Below are 22,422 nucleotides of genomic sequence, written 5' to 3' on the forward strand. Positions count from 1 at the left end.
GTCTCTCTTCTGGCTTTGTCGACCCTGGGCCACTGGCACTTCTGACACTATTGGCACCTCTTAACCCCTGATTTTGCTATCTATTGGCACCCCTTAACCCTGGTTTTGTCTTCTATTGGCACCCCTTAACCCCTGGTTTTGTTTTCTATTGTCACCCCTTAACCCTGGTTTGTCCTCTATTGGCACCCCTTAACCCTGGTTTTGTCTTCCATTGGCACCCCTTAACCCTGGGTTTGTCTTCCATTGGCACCCCTTAACGCTGGTTTTCTCATCTATTGGCACCTCTTAACCCTGGTTTTCTCGTCTATTGGCACACCTTAACCCTGGTTTTGTCATCTATTGGCACCCCTTAACCCTGGTTTTGTCATCTATTGGCACCCCTTAACCCTGGTTTTCTCATCTATTGGCACCCCTTAATCCTTGGTTTTGTCGTCTATTGGCACCCCTTAACCCTGGTTTTGTCATCTATTGGCACCCCTTAACCCTGGGTTTGTTTTCTATTGGCACCCCTTAACCCTGGTTTTGTCTTCTATTGGCACCCCTTAACCCTGGTTTTGTCGATTATTGGCACCCCTTAACGCTGGTTTTCTCATCTATTATGAGGAAATATCCAAAATTTATGAAATAGGTAATGATTTAAAATACCCAAGAATTGTAATTGATAAATCTTTTAAAGTTGCTAGAAATACTTTTTACAATCCAAAAATGGACAACCAGCCTTATTCAACTAAAAATATGTTGGTTCTCCCTTACCATCAAAACTTGGTTGATATGCCTTCTCTTCTTAAGACTTTTAATATTAAAGTTGTATTCAAAAATCTTGATACAGTAAAAAAACTTTTGATAAAGAATTCCCCCCAAAATGCTGATGGATGTGTCTATAAGATTCCTTGTAAAATTTGCGATAAAGTTTATTACGGTCAAACTGGTACAAATCTCGAACTAAGATTAAAACAACTTAAATATAGCATTAGAACTGGACAAGATTCCAATGCTCTATTTATTCATGTAAGAGATTTTAACCATCCAATTGATTTTCAAAAAGTTGAGAAAGTAGTATCAAGCAAGTCCATGGTCGACAGGAATATAATTGAATCTTGTTTCATAAAAAGCAGTTTTGACAATAATATGAATATTTCCTTTGGTTTATATAAATTAGATCCATTTATAATTAATATAATTTGGGAAGAATTTAACAATACACTGGACAAATAATAATTTTTAAATTTTCTTGGGTAGAATAGTTTGTGGGTGAGTTGTGCAAAGGACCTGTCCAGTTGGGTCGGCGCGCGTCAGGTGTTTAACCGTTGTAGGATCTGATAGTGAGGTGCTGGCCAGACCCCTTATATAGCTTCCTTGGATGCTTTACTTTCATAGTTCCTTGATAATGTGAGTAGACACGAAAGCGCTTGGAATTTCTCTATTCTTTCAGAGTGGTTATTTTGCACATATATATATATATATATATATATATATATATATATATATATATATATATATATATATATATATATATATATATATATATATATATATATATATATATATATATATATATATATATATATATATATATATATATATTACATGGAAGCGATAAACCCGTAAAGCTCAAACAAAGCCTTTGGTAAATCCCCTTTAAGGGGGCCATTATACCAGCTATTTCTTCCTCTACTGAGTTCAGGTACAACATTTTCATGATTGCTCCCAGGTCTCTCACACTGCCTTCTTGCTTACTGATGGTAACATTGAAATTATAGTGTATAATACTATACGTGTTGTAATCAGTACTTCTTCAGGAGCTTGCAATGGAGATTCGTTTAAAGGAACGACTCTAGCTGGAGTCGTTCACCGGAAAGAGTCTTTCTCCTCTATGCAGCACTGCAAACTCCTGATGATGTCTTGATTGCTACATGAAAGGCCTTGGGTTGCCATTAAACTTCCCTTGTGATTGTTTTGCATCCTTTCTCGCTCGTTCACTATTGTTGCATAATACTGTATGCAACACACACACATACGTACGTGGTTCATCACGCACACACACACGTACGTGGTTCATAACTGACCCAATCCTGGACCGGTCCTTGTTCTTCCTAAACTGGTTATTGTTCTTAATAAATTGGTACTTGTTCCTCTTGGACCATAACCTTGTTCTTCTTGAACCAGCATCTCGTCCTTCCTAGACCCGTCCTGGTTCTTCCTAGTCCTGGTTCTCCCTGGACCCGGTCCTGGTTCCTCCTGGCCCTGGTCCAGGTTCTTCCTGGCCCCGGTCCTAGTTCTTTCTGGACCCGATCCTGATTCCTCCTGGACCCGGCCCTGGTTCCTCCTGGACCCGATCCTGATTCCTCCTGGACCGGTCCTGGTTCCTCCTGGACTGGTCGTGGTTCCTCCTGGACCGGTCCTGGTTCCTCCTGGACCGGTTCTCGCTCTAACTACCTTAAAAAAACTAAATGTGACTATCGTTGGTACTATCGTCTCTAATTAAAGATTTTAGGGAATCCACCTACGATAATTACTCTTAATTACTCTTAATGAGCAACGGACCAACAGAGATATCGGGGGGAGGGGAAGGAGGAGGGGAGTGAGCGTGGAGTAACGGGAGGAGGAGGGTGAGGGGAGGAAAAGAGAATCAGGGGTGAGGAGAGGTGAATCCGGGGGGGAGGAGGGGTGAATCAGGGGCGAGGAGAGGTGAATCAGGGGCGAGGAGAGGTGAATCAGAAGCGAGGAGGGGTGAATCAGGGGAGAGGAGGGGTAAATCAGGGGCGAGGAGGGGTGAATCAGTGGTGAAGAGGGGTGAATCAGAGGAAAGGAAGAGTGAATCGCGGGCTGAGGTACTGTCAGTAGACATACCCAGCTAAGGTTAGACAGCCAGGTACTGTCAGTAGACACACCCAGCTAAGTTAGACAGCCAGGTACTGTCAGTAGACACACCGAGCTAATGTTAGACAGCCAGGTGCTGTCAGTATTTATCTACAGAGACTCACAGATGGGGAAACTAAAGCAAAATGACGAACGTCACCCCAAACAAAACACACAATTTACATTCAGTCAGTGTTTCTAAGACATTATCTTTCATAGATCAAAGATTTTGACTTCAATAGAGGTACATCAATGCTTTTTCTTTATAATCTGGTGGTAATCAATGCCATGAAAATGTCCTATGAAGACCAAGGGAGCATTTTGATGACAGATTAGTGGGTGTGAGTCTCCGTTCCAGATGTGTCCAGTCTTCCAGTATTCCAGGTGGAAAAGTTCAGGGTGATGAATGAGAGTAAGATCGGTTGCTTCAGATTCTCCACATCTTCTACAAGTGTTTCCCCTCTGTTGAGTTCATTAAGCAACTAACTTTCGCAGCGTTTCCTCAGACAAGATACCTATTTATTACCCATGTGTCTCAGTAAAGATATCTATGTGTCTCACTTGTCTACCATCCGTTTAGACACGGAGACCAGTATTGATGCTCTCAGTGCAATGCACTTTTAGGACCTCTTTCAGACGTCACTGGTACACATTGTCTTCAATGATAATAAGAAAAATAGATATAGCAACATATGTGCAATCCCAAATGGTACAACAACACTTCACTATGCAACTAGTGTCAGGAAATTGCTTGTTGAAGAATACAGGACCTAGGTACCTGCGTTAGGGAACTGCTTGTTGAAGAATACTCTAGGTACCTGCGTTAGGAAATTGCTTGTTGAAGAATACCCTAGGTACCTGCGTTAGGATATCGCTTGTTGAAGAATACCCTAGGTACCTGCCTTAGGAAATTGGTAGTTGAAGAATAACCTAGGTACCTACGTTAGGAAATTGCTTGTTGATGAATACCCTAGGTACCTGCCGCTATTGAGATGAAATCTTGTGATGTGAAGCCTCAGCATCAGCGGCTGCATCGCGAGGTACTAAATTAACTGGTAGTCCTTTGCTAATTAAGGGAGTAATGATATTACGCATAATATCGATGGAAATAAAAGTTGAAATCATCCCACGTCTTGGTTTTATTAATTATTGGTGACACTTAATGCTAGAATGGGGAAGCAAATCTCAAGCGGGAAGATGTTTAGGAGTCTGCACCATCTCGTGTCAAGGTCCAAAGATTCCGAAATGTCAGAAACCTTTGAGAGAAAAGTGCTCGTTCTCTAAAGGTTTCAGCGCAAAGAGGAATCCTCTCGAAAGATCAGACGCTAACGATTTTGACTTCTTGAAGAGAGTTGCCACACAGGTATCTGTGTGAGTCTCTGGTGGCTTCAACATATAGATGATCCCCATGGCGACACCAGCACTAAACACATGTGCAACAAGTGGGTGATCTTTTTATTGTGTAGACGTTTCGCCAAGCAGTGGCGTTAACAGTACAGAAGACCGAAGATGTGGAAAGAGAGATAATCGGTCCCACAGCCTAGCAGATGTATACACATCTGTCACTGATGGAACTCCTCGTGGCTACCACCGACCCCAACAACCATGATGGAACCTCAACAGACTGGAATTTGCAGTTTATTTTACAGGAAATCTAGAGCTGTATTGTCTCTCTGTTTACCCAAAACTTACCAATGACAATTTCATTCTTCGTCATGAAGGAATGTATATTCTCATGAGATGTGCTGGTGTTGTTGGGATCTTAATGGCTGGCTGTCAGAGGACTGGAGGACGTAATGGCAGCTGCCTTTGCTAGTGTCTCAAAGATGGTAACTGGAAATCAATTTCCCTAGATCACTACACATTGTACTGGAGGAATTTCCATGTGAGAGTCTCAGTGAAGTCATTACACTGAATGAACTTACTGAGGAACTGAAAAGACACATCACAAATAGGACAGCAAAACTCTTGGCAGAAAATCTTACAAAACCAGCATTACTGATGATGGTTACCATCAGAGGTGAACGAGGAGAGTGAGGACTATCCTTGTGAGTAGTCAACGAAATGGTGCACTAGTTCTTCACTGCCGGTTACATTCATTAAGCAAGGTATGGTAGCGTTCATCTCGAATCAGGGCATAAGCTCCACGGAGAAGCCTGGTAGAGATCTGTGACACGGACGCACATTCATCCTCAAAGGCAAGGTCTGTGGAAGGGGATACGAACAAACATTATTTTCAAGACGACCTTCATGATCTACGGACATGGTGCAGCTGGTGCCACTGCAATAACACTCAGTCAGAAAGCGTCCGTCCTTGGAACTTAGGTCCATATCTTGCATACTGTTGAGACAATCTGCAATATGAAAAACTGATATGATGCATCTCCCCAGAATGTAACTATCTACAATGAATTTATAATGCCATAGATCCAGTATGATGACAGTGATAGACAGACAGGAAAACAGCATAACATAAGAACACAGGAAGACCATAAGAAAGGAGGAACACTGCAGAAGACTTACTGGCCCACACTAGGTAAGTTCTTCTCAAACCCGAACCTGCCAAAAAAAAAAACAAGGCCTAACCCATTTTCAACGCTACCCGAGGAATAATCCTCGTTAACCCTAATATGCGTTCAACACCACCGACCTATTCTTATGAACATAGTTCTGGACCTATGTGCATAGAACGGGTTAATGTAGCAAAAGGTGCATAGAAGTGTGATGTAAACACTGAGAGTTTACAAAAAGTGCTGAGGAGACGTGTGTTTGTAAGAAGCTACAAAAATAAGAAAGTGAGACACAATACACAGATATCCTGCGCATAGAAGAGAAGCTTATGACGAGGTTTTGGTCCCACTTGGACCATTTACAAGTCACACTGACACACGAGAGTGTGACTTGTAAATGGCGAAGGGGACGGGGAGGGGGGGAAGAAAGAACAGAAGAATTGTGGAAATAGTATTAGTGGTAGTAGAAAGTAGGGAAAGTAGTCTTAGTGGCACAAGAAAGCAAGCACACTTTCTTGCAAGCAATCTGCAAACAAACTAATATTGGCCAGGTATAAACCATCACTAATCCTAACCCCAGCTTTTTTCTTTCTGTATTTGGCCGAGGTGGAGAATCTAACTGGGGTTAAAAACGGTATAACATGAGAACAATCAGGTAGACAATGCACTGGAGAAGGTTTTCATGATAAAGATGGTTGGGTGAGGGACGAATTACCTCGTCTTCAACTGTCTTCTGGCTATAGTCCTGCGAGGCTGAGAATTCCCAAGTGATATTAACCCCAGTTCTGCTGGAAGGAAACCTGCGCAATTGTTGTAGCTGTTGAACCTTCAATGAAATACTTGACGATGTCCTTATTGCCCTGCTGAAGTCTCGTAGTTCAGTATGACACTTCTTAATTCTCCCAGCCCAGCCTGATGCATTTCAACAGTGTGTAGGTGACCCATCCTGCGTGATGAAATATGACAGGTAAACACCATCCTGTGTGATGGAATATGACAGGTAAACACCATCCTGTGTGATGGAATATGACAGGTAAACACCATCCTGTGTGATGGAATATGACAGGTAAACACCATCCTGTGTGATGGAATATGACAGGGAAACACCATCCTGTGTGATGGAATATGACAGGGAAACACCATCCTGTGTGATGGAATATGACAGGTAAACACCATCCTGTGTGATGGAATATGACAGGTAAACACCATCCTGTGTGATGGAATATGACAGGTAAACACCATCCTGTGTGATGGAATATGACAGGTAAACACCATCCTGTGTGATGGAATATGACAGGTAAACACCATCCTGTGTGATGGAATATGACAGGTAAACACCATCCTGTGTGATGGAATATGACAGGTAAACACCATCCTGTGTGATGGAATATGACAGGTAAACACCATCCTGTGTGATGGAATATGACAGGTAAACACCATCCTGTGTGATGGAATATGACAGGTAAACACCATCCTGTGTGATGGAATATGACAGGTAAACACCATCCTGTGTGATGGAATATGACAGGTAAACACCATCCTGTGTGATGGAATATGACAGGTAAACACCATCCTGTGTGATGGAATATGACAGGTAAACACCATCCTGTGTGATGGAATATGACAGTGAAACACCATCCTGCGTGACAGGTAAACACAGCCACCTGTCTCCTATACATCACAATTACACAGACAAGGGCATCAACGCACTGCCAAATAAATCATCATATATAAACAAAGAAAAAGAATCTTACCCCTGCCACCCCACACACACACACACACATCTCCCCCACTTTCCCTCCCCTCCACCATCTTCCACTTTCCCGTCAGAGAGCATCGCAGCAGCCATTGCGGGAGGTAGCACTCTCCTTCTCCGTGTTGGCTGAGGTCCCTTGTGGCCAGCCAGACGCACCAAGAATCCCCCACAATTGACTCACGCCGGTGAAGAGGGCGTGAAAGTGTGATTAGGGCTTGCGATTGGTCCCCTGGGCCCTGGGCAATGCATTTTACATCTCGGGGTCCGGGGATGGGCGCCTTGGGGGCCCCCGTGGGTTCAGTCAGTTGGAGCGATAACATCGTTCTAACTACCTCAGGTGTTAGACCTCGGGGACCATGTTATGACCTGCTGATGCCTCCAGCCTGCTGAAGACCACCATACCTACCACTACTCTCTCTTACTGCTTCTGCTTATTCTCCTTTCTGGTTTCTTTCTCCTCTTCCTACCTTCTCTTTTTCGCCTCTGCTGTTTCTTTTATTACTCCCCTTTCTCTTCTTATTGCCTCTTCTCTGCTTTCTTTCTCGTTCCAGCTTCTCCTGGAAAGAGACAAGAATATGACTGAAGGTGTCAAGAATATGACTGAAGGTGTCAAGAGCATGACTGAGGGTGCCAAGAATATGACTTAAGGGTGTCAAGAATATGACCGAGGGTGTCAAGAATATGACTGAAGTTGTCATGAATATGACTCAGGGTGTCAAGAATATGACTTAAGGGTGTTAAAAATATGACTGAAGGTGTCAAGAATATGAGGAAGATCGTTCTACCTACCTGAAGATGACTATGTTTTCCTTCCTTCCTTCCTTCTTTCCTTCCTTCCTTCCTTCCTTCCTTCCTTCATTCCTTCCTTCCTTCCTTCCCTCTCCCCCCCCTCCTCCTCCGCTGGACCAGCGAGGGTAGAAAAGAACAGGAATAATTGATTGAAGAAATACGTAATGGAGGACCAGGTTCTTATCTTCACATATTCTTAATAACTACCTCTCCCACCAGTGTCTTTTCTTCTCTATTCTTCCTTCTCTCCTCACCCCTGGAGAAGGACCTTGAAGACAAGAGCTCAACCTGGAGAGAGAAGCTTTATTGCGACATTTTGCTCTGTGTAGAGCTTTATCAAGTCTTGTTTCCCACAACATTTCGCTCTGTATAGAGCTTTATCAAGTCTTGTTTCCCACAACATTTCGCTCTGTGTAGAGCTTTATCAAGGAGTGCTTCCCACTGGGTAGAACTCTATCGACCCAGGAGCTAAATTTGTTCTACACAGGGCGTAACGTCGTCTCCACTAGAGTCTGATTTCTAGCCAGTGTCTGTGGCTTCATTCCTGTCCTCAACACGTTTCACCCCATCCACCTGAAGACGTAAGAAGGAAGAAAATATTAGAATATGAGCCTACGACGACATTTCGCTCCTACTTGGACCATTTATAAGTCTCCAGGAGATGCAACATTTCTCCCGATGAAAAGCAGAGGCGCCACAAGTACGCTAAGAGACAACACGGTAAGTGTCAGGGGTCCAAGACTGTTCAACTGCCTCCCAGCATACATAAGGGGGATTACCAATGTACCCCTGGCTGTCTTCAAGAAGGCACTGGACAGGCTCCTAAAGTCAGTACCTGACCAACCGGGCTGTGTTTCGTACGTCAGCTTGCTTGCGGCCAGCAGTAACAGCTGGTTGATCAGACGCTGATCCACCGTGAGGCCTGGTCTCAGACCGAGCCGCGGGGGCATTGACCCCCGAAACCCTCTCCAGGTAAACTCCAGGTAGATACTGACACACGAAGGTGAGGGAGCCAGTATACATATGTTGTCTCTCTCACTCTTGTGACTCGTAAATAGTCCAAATCTGAGCGAAACATCGCGGTAAGCTCCTCTCTGCCATGTTTAGGTCATTTATGTATTATTTCAGTCACCTATTGTCCCTTTTCGTGGTTTATACGAGAAGAAGAGAGTAGAGAGAATGGAGAAAGAAGAAGAGAGTAGAGAGAATGGAGAAAGAAGAAGAGAGTAGAGAGAATGGAGAAAGAAGAAGAGAGTAGAGAGAATGGAGAAAGAAGAAGAGAGTAGAGAGAATGGAGAAAGAAGAGAGTAGAGAGAATGGAGAAAGAAGAAGAGAGTAGAGAGAATGGAGAAAGAAGAAGAGAGTAGAGAGAATGGAGAAAGAAGAAGAGAGTAGAGAGAATGGAGAAAGAAGAAGAGAGTAGAGAGAATGGAGAAAGAAGAAGAGAGTAGAGAGAATGGAGAAAGAAGAAGAGAGTAGAGAGAATGGAGAAAGAAGAAGAGAGTAGAGAGAATGGAGAAAGAAGAAGAGAGTAGAGAGAATGGAGAAAGAGAATAGAGAAAAATGGGTAAATAGGATGATAGTAAAGTTTATGTTGGAGTCAGAACGACCACCACGACACACCATGTGTCGTTCCTCCTTAGTTCCCCGTTCTTTCTCGTGGAGATGGAGGTGGGAGAGACAGGGTTAAAGATGGGAGATGGAGGAGTGAGGGTGATGCTGATGGTGTGTCTCAGGCAGCATCCTCAGTCTTTTTTTGGCGTTGCTGAGAGGAAATGCAGGGGATAAGGATGGCTTACCTGTCCCAGTGCTTGTACCTGTACTCACCTAGTTGTGGCTGCAGGGGTCGATTCACAGCTCCTGGCCCCGCCTCTTCACTGGCCGCTACTGGGTGTGTGTGTGTGTGTGTGTCTGTACTCACCTAATTGTGGTTGCAGGGGTCGATACTCAGCTCCTGGCCTCGCCTTATCACTGATCACTACTAGGTTCTCTCTCTCTCCCTGCTTCATGAGCTTTATCATACCTCGTCTTAAAGCTATGTATGGCTCCTGACTCCACTACATCACTTGCTAGACTACGTGTGTATGTATGTATGTATGTATGTATGTATGTATGTGTGTGTGTGTGTGTGTGTGTGTGTGTGTGTGTGTGTGTGTGTGTGTGTGTGTGTGTGTGCAAGGGTCATGTCACAGCTCCTGGCCCCACCTCTTTTATGAAAGGTCATTTCAGTGGGAGAATCGGGAAACAGTCCCTTCTTGCATTTAAATTATCACATATAATTTTAAGCACATTCGGCAATTTGGAAAAAAAATAATAGGACCGATTTGATGGGAAGTTGATAATGGGTTGGGCGAAAATTTTTTAGTTGGTTTGGGTTTGAGAAGGACCTGCCAAATATGGACCAGTAGGCCTACTGCAGTGCTCCCCCTTTCTTATGTTATTATTTATCTGCCCACTTTATTACACCTGTCTTCTCTTCGTATTACACCTGTCTTTTCTGGTATTACACCTGTCTTGTCTGGTATTACACCTGTCTTGTCTGGTATTACACCTGTCTTGTCTGGTATTACACCTGTCTTGTCTGGTATTACACCTGTCTTGTCTGGTATTACACCTGTCTTGTCTGGTATTACATCTGTCTTGTCTGGTATTACACCTGTCTTCTCTTCGTATTACACCTGTCTTGTCTGATATTACACCTGTCTTCTCTTCGTATTACACCCGTCTTGTCTGGTATTACACCTGTCTTCTCTTTGTATTACACCTGTCTTGTCTGGTATTACACCTGTCTTCTCTTCGTTTACACCTGTCTTGTCTGGTATTACACCTGTCTTCTCTTCGTATTACACCTGTCTTGTCTGGTATTACACCTGTCTTCTCTTCGTATTACACCTGTCTTCATATTACACCTGTTTTGTCTTCGTAAAACAACATAGGGCTGGTATAGCAGCTACGAGAGATACCAGCGACCTCTTCTAAACCCGTATTGGTCTTGTTTTAACATGGTTTAGCATGCTGGTCTTGTTTTAACGTGGTTTAGCCAGCTTGTCACTCCTGACTCTTCACTCCCCCAGAGACTACGATAACGTATGACGTTAGTGCTATTGATCTGAAATTTTACGGTGACGCTTTCACTGCCATCTTGTGGGACGTTGTTACACTGAGCATAGTGTGACGGTGTGACTTCAGTGTGGCAGTGTGACCTCAGTGTGACAGTGTGACCTCAGTGTGGCAGTGTGACCTCAGTGTATCTCGGTGTTTGTTCTGGTCAGTATACGTTCCATTTGCATGTGTGTACTTGTTCCTGGGAATACCTTCCCAAATACCTGGTACCAACACCTGGATACCAACATCTGGATACCAACACCTAGATACCAACAACTGGATACCAACACCTCAGTAATCTAATTAATATTTGATATGGGTTTACAGACTATTCCTTGTTTATCTCCGTTCCCTCACTTCTCTCCCTACCCTCTCCTTTCCTGCCCTCACCACCCTATATAGATAATGTATATAAACAGTTTTGTACCTACACTGGCAGGGAACTTTTCCCCTCTTTGATCTTTCTCTCATTTCTCACCCCCACACACCCCTTCAACCACCACAATCACCGCTCCCTCATCTTCCCCCCACACCCCTTCAACCACCACAATCACCGCTCCCTCATCTTCCCCCCACACCCCTTCAACCACCACAATCACCGCTCCCTCATCTTCCCCACACACCCCTTCAACCACCACAATCACCGCTCCCTCATCTTCCCCACACACCCCTTCAACCACCACAATCACCGCTCCCTCATCTTCCCCACACACCCCTTCAACCACCACAATCACCGCTCCCTCATCTTCCCCCCACACCCCTTCAACCACCACAATCACCGCTCCCTCATCTTCCCCACACACCCCTTCAACCACCACAATCACCGCTCCCTCATCTTCCCCCCACACCCCGTCAACCACCACAATCACCGCTCCCTCATCTTCCCCCCACACCCCTTCAACCCCACAATCACCGCTCCCTCATCTTCCCCACTAACCCCTTCATCCACCACAATCACCGCTCCCTCATCTTCCCCCCACACCCCTTCAACCACCACAATCACCGCTCCCTCATCTTCCCCCCACACCCCTTCAACCACCACAATCACCGCTCCCTCATCTTCCCCCCACACCCCTTCAACCACCACAATCACCGCTCCCTCATCTTCCCCCCACACCCCTTCAACCACCACAATCACCGCTCCCTCATCTTCCCCCCACACCCCTTCAACCACCACAATCACCGCTCCCTCATCTTCCCCACACACCCCTTCAACCACTACAATCACCGCTCCCTCATCTTCCCCCCACACCCCTTCAACCACCACAATCACCGCTCCCTCATCTTCCCCCCACACCCCTTCAACCACCACAATCACCGCTCCCTCATCTTCCCCCCACATCAACCACCACAATCACTGCTCCCTCATCTTCCCCCCACACCCCTTCAACCACCACAATCACCGCTCCCTCATCTTCCCCACACACCCCTTCAACCACTACAATCACCGCTCCCTCATCTTCCCCCCACACCCCTTCAACCACCACAATCACCGCTCCCTCATCTTCCCCCCACACCCCTTCAACCACCACAATCACCGCTCCCTCATCTTCCCCCCACACCCCTTCAACCACCACAATCACCGCTCCCTCATCTTCCCCCCACACCCCTTCAACCACCACAATCACCGCTCCCTCATCTTCCCCCCACACCCCTTCAACCACCACAATCACCGCTCCCTCATCTTCCCCCCACACCCCTTCAACCACCACAATCACTGCTCCCTCATCTTCCCCCCACACCCCTTCAACCACCACAATCACCGCTCCCTCATCTTCCCCACACACCCCTTCAACCACTACAATCACCGCTCCCTCATCTTCCCCCCACACCCCTTCAACCACCACAATCACCGCTCCCTCATCTTCCCCCCACACCCCTTCAACCACCACAATCACCGCTCCCTCATCTTCCCCCCACACCCCTTCAACCACCACAATCACCGCTCCCTCATCTTCCCCCCACACCCCTTCAACCACCACAATCACCCCTCCTCCCTGCACCTCAACCATCACCACAAAACGTAGTTTAAACTTTCACAGTACAAATGTCCCCCTGAAGTACATTCTCCACGAGCCAAGTGACAGAGGCAGGCTGTGAGGTCGCCATCATGGGCAGGTCCTCAGGGAGCTGCAGGACGTCGTAGCCTGGGTAGGAAGGACTTGTAGGAGGGAGTGTGTGTGGCTATAACGCTCTCCCTAGATGCTCCCTTGGTGGTGGTGATGGTGGTTGTGGTTGTTGTAGACGGCCACTACTACCACCTGCCACTACTACCACCTGCCACTACCACCTGCCTGCCACTCTTCTTTCTCGTCTTGCCTCCTTGTTTATGTTTCCCTGTCTCTTTTTTGTCCCCTCTTTACTTCTTATTATATAAACTGTGTCCACCCTTCACACACACACACACACACACACACACACACACACACACACACACACACACACACACACACACTCGTTCTCCTTTAACTTTTAAAGTTAATTATGCAAATCGCCTCAATTCTTGCTCTCCCCCGCCCCTCCCCCCCCATACACTCTCCAAGACAGTCAAGGTGTGTGTGTCTCAAGACAGTCAAGGTGTGTGTGTCTCAAGACAGTCAGGGTGTGTGTGTCTCAAGACAGTCAGGGTGTGTGTGTCTCAAGACAGTCAGGGTGTGTGTGTCTCAAGACAGTCAAGGTGTGTGTGTCTCAAGACAGTCAGGGTGTGTGTGTCTCAAGACAGTCAAGGTGTGTGTGTCTCAAGACAGTCAAGGTGTGTGTGTCTCAAGACAGTCAAGGTGTGTGTGTCTCAAGACAGTCAAGGTGTGTGTGTCTCAAGACAGTCAGGGTGTGTGTGTCTCAAGAGAGTCAGGGTGTGTGTCTCAAGACAGTCAGGGTGTGTGTGTCTCAAGACAGTCAGGGTGTGTGTGTCTCAAGACAGTCAGGGTGTGTGTGTCTCAAGACAGTCAGGGTGTGTGTGTCTCAAGACAGTCAGGGTGTGTGTGTCTCAAGACAGTCAGGGTGTGTGTGTCTCAAGACAGTCAGGGTGTGTGTGTCTCAAGACAGTCAGGGTGTGTGTGGGTCACAGCAGTGACTGACCTCTAAGCCATTACATCAACTGACCTCTAACTTCAGTTCCAATTATAAGTGTGCCAATTTACGTATTTTAGCTAAATATTGGGTTGGTAGCACACTCAGCTCACACACTGAGGTCCAGGGCTCGATCCCCGGTACGGGTGGAAACATTAGGACGTGTTTCTCTAAGACGCCTGCTCTCCATGCTTACCTAGCAGTAAAATAGGTACCTGGGTGTTAGTCGACGGGTGTGGGTCGCATCCTGGGACAAAACTGACCTAATTTGCCCAAAGTGCTCTGTATAACAAAGGACTTTCTATATAGTAGTATGTCACTGATGTCAGCTATGGTCTGTATTCCTTGTACTTGTGGAAATAAAGACCATTATTATTATTATTATTATTATTATTATTATTATTATTATTATTATTATTATTATTATTATTATTATTATTATTATTATTATTATTATTATTATAAGTGGGTTTGTGCTTGAGAAGGACTTGCCTTGTATGGGCCTACAGTGTGTCAAAAAATACTTCAAGTACTCTGATACGTTGAAATATATATATATATATATATATATATATATATATATATATATATATATATATATATATATATATATATATATATATATATATATATATAGAGAGAGAGAGAGAGAGAGTTAGATTTTATAAGAGTGGGAAGGAATGGGAGTCACCTCCCTCCCTTCCCCTTTTATTTTTTTTTTACACAGGGTTTGACAAGGTTAAGGATCCCTAACTTTGTTGACAAGCTATTTACAGGTCAATAAAGTTAAGAATCCTTAATCTGTAATTAGCTTGTCAATAAAGCTAGGGATCCTTAACCTTGTCAAACCCTGTGTAAAAAAAACAGAGGGAGGGAGGAGGGAGGTGACTCCCATTCCTTCTCACTTGTATAAAATCTAACTCCGACCCATTCGACAGGTGATGCATATCCCCCCTACGGTTTTAACTCTTCCCCGATAATATAGGGGGGCAAAGAGCAGCGCCGTACTGATCTGACATTGTTTACCTCTGCAGGTCTGGACTCGTCCGATTCCACGAGCAAAACTTACGAGGGCCAGAACCTCAGCTTGGGCAAGAAGAAGAAGAAGAAGCGAAGGCACAGGTCAGTACCAAGAGTTAGAACACTATGAGACAGGGACGCTGGAGGCTGGGAGATAAAGGAAGACTGATAATGGGGGAGTGGGAACGTAAGAAACAGAGGAGAGAAATACAGAGGGAGAGTGATAATGGGACTAGTCTTCAAGACTACGGTGATCTTCACCAACTGCAGGTCTGAGGGACGGATTACCTCATCTTATCTACATAGTTCTACAGTCTTCACATTATATCATTGTATTGACGAAGCAACTGGATGGGTTAAACGTCTACAAATAAAGATACCCAGATGTACCTGTATCCAAGTCTTCATCTTGTCGGTATTGTGTATCATACATGTACAAGCCGGTTATTGTCGTAACGTCTACGTTAAGATACCCAGGTGGCACACAGGTGTCACACAGGTGTCACACAGGTGTCACACAGGTGCCTTATTCATTAACTTTTACCTAATAAAGGGATCAGAACTAGACAGACTATTTAAATTTGAGTTCTGACGACAGCATTGCACAGGCCTACCACTGTTCCAGGTTCTTCCTTACAATGTCACGCACATAAACCAAGCACCAAGTTGTAACAAGGCTTAGAATAATTTGGATCATTACTTATAATTATTAAGAAATCCTCATCTTCAAGTTAATCTCTGGTGAGTTTTCTTTTAAATTATCTTTACAAATTGATTCCCTACTCGTGTGATCAATGTGACATGACTAGGCCAGGTCTCTCTCGCTACTCCGATGCTCAGGAATACCCCTCATAGATTTTGTGTCGTCCGTGAGCTCCGAAACTTTAGATATAAACCCTGTTTGCAGATTATGGTTGTGAAAAACAAAATTGGTTCAGGGATCTGCCCTTGAGGTACGCCACTCAGTCATATTTACGCTTCATTGTGTAAGGTTACTCAATGTTTTAACACGGGTAAACATTGGTTACGTTGTGGAGGTTGTTGTTGTTGTGTGTGTGAAAGAGAGAGAGAGAGAGAGAGAGAGAGAGAGAGAGAGAGAGAGAGAGAGAGAGAGAGATTCCATCTTATCTCTGGATGCTGTTTTCACCGACAGTTGTCATTGACAGAGTTGTAGGTACCACTGTCAAATGTGTCGTTTCTATCCAGTGGTGCTTTAGTCCAGTGGTAATTCTGTCTAGTGGTGCTTCTGTCCGGTGGTGTGCCTTTGTCTAGTGGTGCCTCTGTCTAGGGGTGACACGGGTGACAGGTGACACTAGTGACGGGTGACACGGGTGACGGATGTGCCTGCGGGGCCAGTTGCAAGTTGCAGATGTCGTCTGGGTCCTGTTGCTTCCCCTTCCGTGTCCCACGTCCCCTCAGGGGGAGTGGGGTAAGGGGGGAAAGATGGAGGAAGCATCTAAGGGGAGAGAGAGAGAGAGAGAGGGGGGGGGTCGGGCAAGAAAAGAGGAATAGAAGGAAAGAGAGGAAAGAGAGGAAAGAGAAGAAGAAAGAGTAACAATAATAATCCTCTCTCTCTCTCTCTCTCTCTCAGAAGAAAAGGAGTGAGGAGTGAGGCGGAATACAATAGAGAGAAAAGAGGATAAACAAGAAGAAGAGGGTAAGAAAGACAGAAAAAGGGGAATGTTATAAGAGAGTGAAGAGGGAGAAGAAGGCAGAGGAGGAGAAATGAAGAGAAGAATGACAGAAGAGGGTAATAAAGAGGAGCAGATGGGGTACACAGGAAGAGGAAAGAGAGAGAGAGAGAGAAAGAGAGAGAGAGAGAGAGAGAGAGAGAGCGAGAGAGAGAGAGAGAGAGAGAGAGAGAGAGAGAGAGAGAGAGAGAGAGAGAGAGAGAGAGAGAGAGAGATAGCTTTAACGCACTCTAGGGAATGTTACTACGATTTAAGGTGCTTTTCTGCTATCTAAAGATGTAATTAAGAGAGGCGATAAAAGAGGGACTGAGAGGGGACAGGAGAGGGAGAGAGAGAGAGAGAGGGGGGGGGAGAAGTGAGGAAGGTGGAAAAGAAGCACTGAGGTGAAAAGGAGGAGGGATTACGTGGAAAAGATGGGAAAGAAATACCCTTTTCTAGTCTAAATTCCCATTATTATCACGTTTCACTCTGTGTAGAGCTTTATCAAGTTATGTTTCACTCTGTGTAGAGCTTTATCAAGTTATGTTTCACTCTGTGTAGAGCTTTATCATGTTATGTTTCACTCTGTGTAGAGCTTTATCAAGTTATGCTTCACTCTGTGTAGAGCTTTATCAAGTTATGCTTCACTCTGTGTAGAGCTTTATCAAGTTATGTTTCACTCTGTGTAGAGCTTTATCAAGTTATGTTTCACTCTGTGTAGAGCTTTATCAAGTTATGTTTCACTCTGTGTAGAGCTTTATCATGTTATGCTTCACTCTGTGTAGAGCTTTATCATGTTATGCTTCACTCTGTGTAGAGCTTTATCAAGTTATGTTTCACTCTGTGTAGAGCTTTATCAAGTTATGTTTCACTCTGTGTAGAGCTTTATCAAGTTATGTTTCACTCTGTGTAGAGCTTTATCAAGTTATGTTTCACTCTGTGTAGAGCTTTATCAAGTTATGTTTCACTCTGTGTAGAGCTTTATCAAGTTATGTTTCACTCTGTGTAGAGCTTTATCAAGTTATGTTTCACTCTGTGTAGAGCTTTATCAAGTTATGTTTCACTCTGTGTAGAGCTTTATCTAGTTATGTTTCACTCTGTGTAGAGCTTTATCATGTTATGTTTCACTCTGTGTAGAGCTTTATCTAGCTATGTTTCACTCTGTGTAGAGCTTTATCAAGTTATGCTGGTGTTCCTTCACTCTTCTCTCTCTACCTCCCTCTTCTTTTTATCTTCTACCCCCACCCCCCCTCCTTTTTCTCCTTCTCCTTCCTCCTCCTCCTCTTCCTTCGCCATTTCTTCTCCTCTCCCTCACCTTCTCTCCCCTCTTATTTTCATTTTTCTCCCCTCTCCCCAGCTGTTAATTAGTTGACAGCTGCTTTAATTATGATGGGGAGAGGGGAGGGGGATGGGGGAGGGGAGGGGAAAGGGGAAAGGGGGAGGTGGTAATAACAGGAGTCAACCCAGAGGAATTATATGGTCGGGAACGCCAATATTATAATTAAAAAAATACGACAAATAAATTATAATTTAGAAAATGGGGTGTCAGTGTGTGTGTGTGAACATAAGAAAGGAGGAGCACTGCAGAAGGCCTACTGGCCCATACAAGGCAGGTACTTATCAACACCAGTCAAACCCAGGTCCTCCCACCCATGTATATTTGTCCAGTCTCTTTTTAAAGCTACCCAGGGTCCTGGGACCAGGGTCCTGGGACTAGGGTCCTGGGACCAGGGTCCTGGGACCAGGGTCCTGGGACCAGGATCCTGGATCCTTGATTGTTTCCAATATACAGAGGTTAAAAAGACACACCTCACTCACACTTCACTTGCACCTCACTCACACCTCACTCACACCTCACACTTCACTCACACCTCACTCACACCTCACTCTCAATTTGTCGGTATTTATTACCGAGGTTTATACCAAAACCAGTACTTTCCTGTGTCTTCTCTAAATCTAAATTTATCTAACTTAAATTAGTTATTTCAGGTTCTGAACGTGATACAAGACCCTCAGTACTTTATTAACATCGCCTTTGTTTATTCCCATCATCCACTTATACACCTCAGTATCTCTCATTCTACGTCTCCCAAGAAAGTCTATTATTATTATTATTATTATGAAAAAAAGCGCTAAGCCACAAGGGCTATACAGCCCAAGAAAGTCTAGAATCAATAATCTAAGTCTGTCTTCATGTTGGAGGTTCCTTACACAGTAAATCATTTTAGTTATTCTTCTCTGTATGTTCTCAATGAGTCTGTATCCATCCTGTAGTAAGGGGACCAAAACTGAGCAGCATGATCTAAATGAGGCCTCACTAGTGATGTATAGAGCTGTAAAATAACTTTTGGACTTCTGTTACTTATACTTTCTGAGATAAATCTTAGTAATCTGTTGGCCTTGTTGTGCACACTAAGGCACTGCTTTCTTGGCTTTAGATTTCTGCTTACCATGACTCCCAAGTCTTTTTCACATTCTGTGTGATCAAGCTCTACTTCACCTAGATTATAGCTTCGAGGGTAATTTTCATTGCACTTATCAACACTGAACTTCATCTGCCATTTTTCAGACCAGGACATTCATTTGTTCAAATCCTCCTGGAGTACATTGCTCTCCTCCTCAGAATAAATCATTCGGCCTATTTTTATATCATCAACAAACTTATGTCACTTGTAATTCCTTCATCAAGGTCATTAATGTAAATTATGAACAAGAGAGGGCCTAAAACTGATCCTTGTGGGACGCCACTAGTGACTAATCCCCATTCAGATTTGACCACATTAATGGAAACTTTGCTTTCTATAGGTAAGTCATGACTTTATCATGCTAGAATCTTACCTCCTATACCATGAGCTGCCACTTTTCTCAAGAGTGTTTCGTGAGGTACTCTATCGAAGGCTTTACTGAAATCCAGATAAACAACATATTCTTTTGTAGATGAATGGTTCAAAGAACCGACATGTCGGTTGTCAGACACTGCAACTTCTTGGGATCTTAATACTTGGGAATTCTTCGCTTGCCTAACCCTTGGGCACGACCTAATTCCACATTGGACAAATGTGACACCACCTACGACTGCTGCACCTCTCCTGCCATACGGTTTATAAGCTGCTTCTCCGCTCCTATGCCGTATTCTATTCAAGATTGATGGACTGACCACATCAACTCAAGGTTGAGGGACTGATTACCTCATTCTCCTCCTGTTCTTCAAGTTTCTCCTTTGTATGAACTGATGAAGCCACTGTGTGGCGAAACGTTTCCTCAATAAAGATACCCAAGAGCTGCACATGTGTCTAATTTAACAACATATTCTTTATCACTGTCTACTGCCTCAAATGTTTTATTGAAGAAAGTCAGTAAATTTATCAGGCAAGAACGACCTCTCGTGAACCCAAGCTGAGATTCATTAATCAAGGTGACTTCTAATAATATCAGCTATAATTCTAATAATTTGCCTACTATAGACGTCAGGGTTATTGGACAGTAATTTAAAGGGGTTACATGAACCATCTTCCACATCTCTGGCAGTAAACACGCTCGTTAATGACTAAGTTCCAACTTCAGTACCCTGGAAAATAATTCGTCGGGTCCCGGGGACTTATCTTAATATCCATGTCACTCGTGATAGCAATATCAGTCAATTTGTTATATGTCTTCTTGTGCAACGACTGACAAGAAATCATTAAATAATAGGTACATTTCCTGTTTATTATCTGTCAGCTTTACATCCCTTAATTCTCAGCGATCCTACTTTTCCCCTCATCCGGTCATGGACCGGGCAGCGGGAGTGTTAAATACCCTCCAGGTGGACTCCAGGTAGACTCCAGGTAGACTCCAGGTAGACTCCAGGTAGGCCTTCGTCCTATAATTCTGAAACAGACCTTCTGAATTAGTCTCTAATTCACAAACAACTTTAATTTCCTAGTTACGTCCAGCCTGTCTAATTTCCTTATTCACTTCTCTTTTAAACTGAATATATTAGTCAATAAGGCTAATCTCTCCTCTTTTGATGAGCCTATAAATTCCTCCTACTTTTCTCCAGAAAAATATTGCACCTAGAATACATTTTCTTGACTTTCTAGAAATTCTACCCAGATTCTATTACTAATCCATCTATTTTTATACCTGTTTTTATGCAACAATTTATATTTTCTCGTACATATAATGCAACTCCATCCCCTTTTCCCGTTATATTTACGTGGAACAACTTAAACCTTTTAAATTATACCAAGTTTCAGTTAATGCAATGACATCAATGTTCTCAGCACATACTACCAAACGTAATTCATTAATTTTATTTCTGGCGCTTCTTATGTTAGCAGAAAATATATTAATGTGCTTTTTTCCTTCTTCTTCTTTTTCCTATTCAGCTTTGCTTCTACACAATTTCTGTTATTATCATTACCCAGTGTTACTTGATAACTGTTATTGTTAAGATTCACTATATCAAAGCCTAAATCAATATTTTCACTCAATACTTTCCCTTCCTAAACCCATACCTCTAACTAATCCTAGTTTGAAGCCCTAACAACATCGTCAACATAACTAGCAAGAAATCCCACACCTGCCCTAGATAAGTGAACCCCATCTCTGGCATACATGTCATTTCTGCCATAGAAGTGGTCCCAGTTGTCAATGAATGGTACTGCATTATCCTTACAGTGCTTGTCCAGTCAACAACTAATACCAATTGCTCTGGACAGCCATTCATTTCCAACACTTTCTTAGCAAAATGCCACATATAACAGGGCTCCCTCCCTTCTTCCTAATTATGTCTATTGCTGCCCTATACCTTCTAAATCCTCACTTCTACTCTTGCCTACATCATTGCCTCCAGTACTGAGGCAGATAATAGGATTGATCCCATTATCATACACGGTGTTGTCAAGCCGGCTAACAATATTCTCTATTCCAGCCCCAGGAAAGCAAACCTACTCCCACTCCTTCAAGCATAAGGCCCTATCCATGTACCTAATCTGACTGTCCCCAACAAGGACAATGTTCTTACCTTCCTTGTTCTTCGTCGTGACGTTCCCAGTAATCGACTCACGTTCGTCGGGTAGCACAGAGAATGGGTTCGGAATTTCCACAGTAGCTTCCTGCCACTACCACCACTACCACCGCTACCACCACCATCACACCACTACCACCACCATCACACCATTACCACCACCCCCACCACCACCAACAACAACATACCAACAAACCAATCACTGTTCCCTGTACCCACACAAAACAGCACATCAGCTGGGCTGGGGATATGGGAAAAAACACTTCCCCTCACACCCCTGCCTTCCCCCTCACCCATTACTCTGATCACACCCATCCCCCAGCCCATTCTATCCACGTAAAAAAAAATAGGCACTACCTTTAAAAAATGAAACAGGTTAATCAACATTAAGGTAGTTAGTGGTTCAACAGGGCGTAACTACCCGCCTCGGGTCAATATTGGCTAGTTTATTTGGGCTAATATTAGCGTCAGGTAGTGTACCGTCGCACCGTTTAACGTAACCACTGACGCAACGTTACCAGGTGTTGATGATTAAGATACATGTATACCAACTGGATACCTTCATTGTTTAGCGTATCGACTACACAGTAGGTTTCTTCAGTCACATACAGAGGCAGCAGATGTAGTTCTGGA

At 44.1% G+C, this 22,422-nt stretch overlaps 1 protein-coding gene across 1 annotated transcript in view; it reads left to right on the forward strand.

Moving 5' to 3' along the window:
- The first annotated feature begins 4,655 nt into the window (after positions 1–4,655).
- The window catches only part of LOC128701573 (homeobox protein ceh-10-like), a 76,765-nt gene continuing 58,998 nt past the window's right edge, over positions 4,656–22,422 (forward strand). Inside the window, exons 1-3 of the mRNA XM_070101526.1 lie at positions 4,656–4,688; positions 5,287–5,395; positions 15,123–15,210. Of these exons, the coding sequence (XP_069957627.1) occupies positions 4,656–4,688; positions 5,287–5,395; positions 15,123–15,210 (230 nt within the window). The remainder of the gene's footprint in view (positions 4,689–5,286; positions 5,396–15,122; positions 15,211–22,422) is intronic.

The sequence above is a fragment of the Cherax quadricarinatus genome, chromosome 78 (genome assembly GCF_038502225.1).
Source record: "Cherax quadricarinatus isolate ZL_2023a chromosome 78, ASM3850222v1, whole genome shotgun sequence".
In the NCBI taxonomy this organism is placed as follows: domain Eukaryota; kingdom Metazoa; phylum Arthropoda; class Malacostraca; order Decapoda; family Parastacidae; genus Cherax; species Cherax quadricarinatus.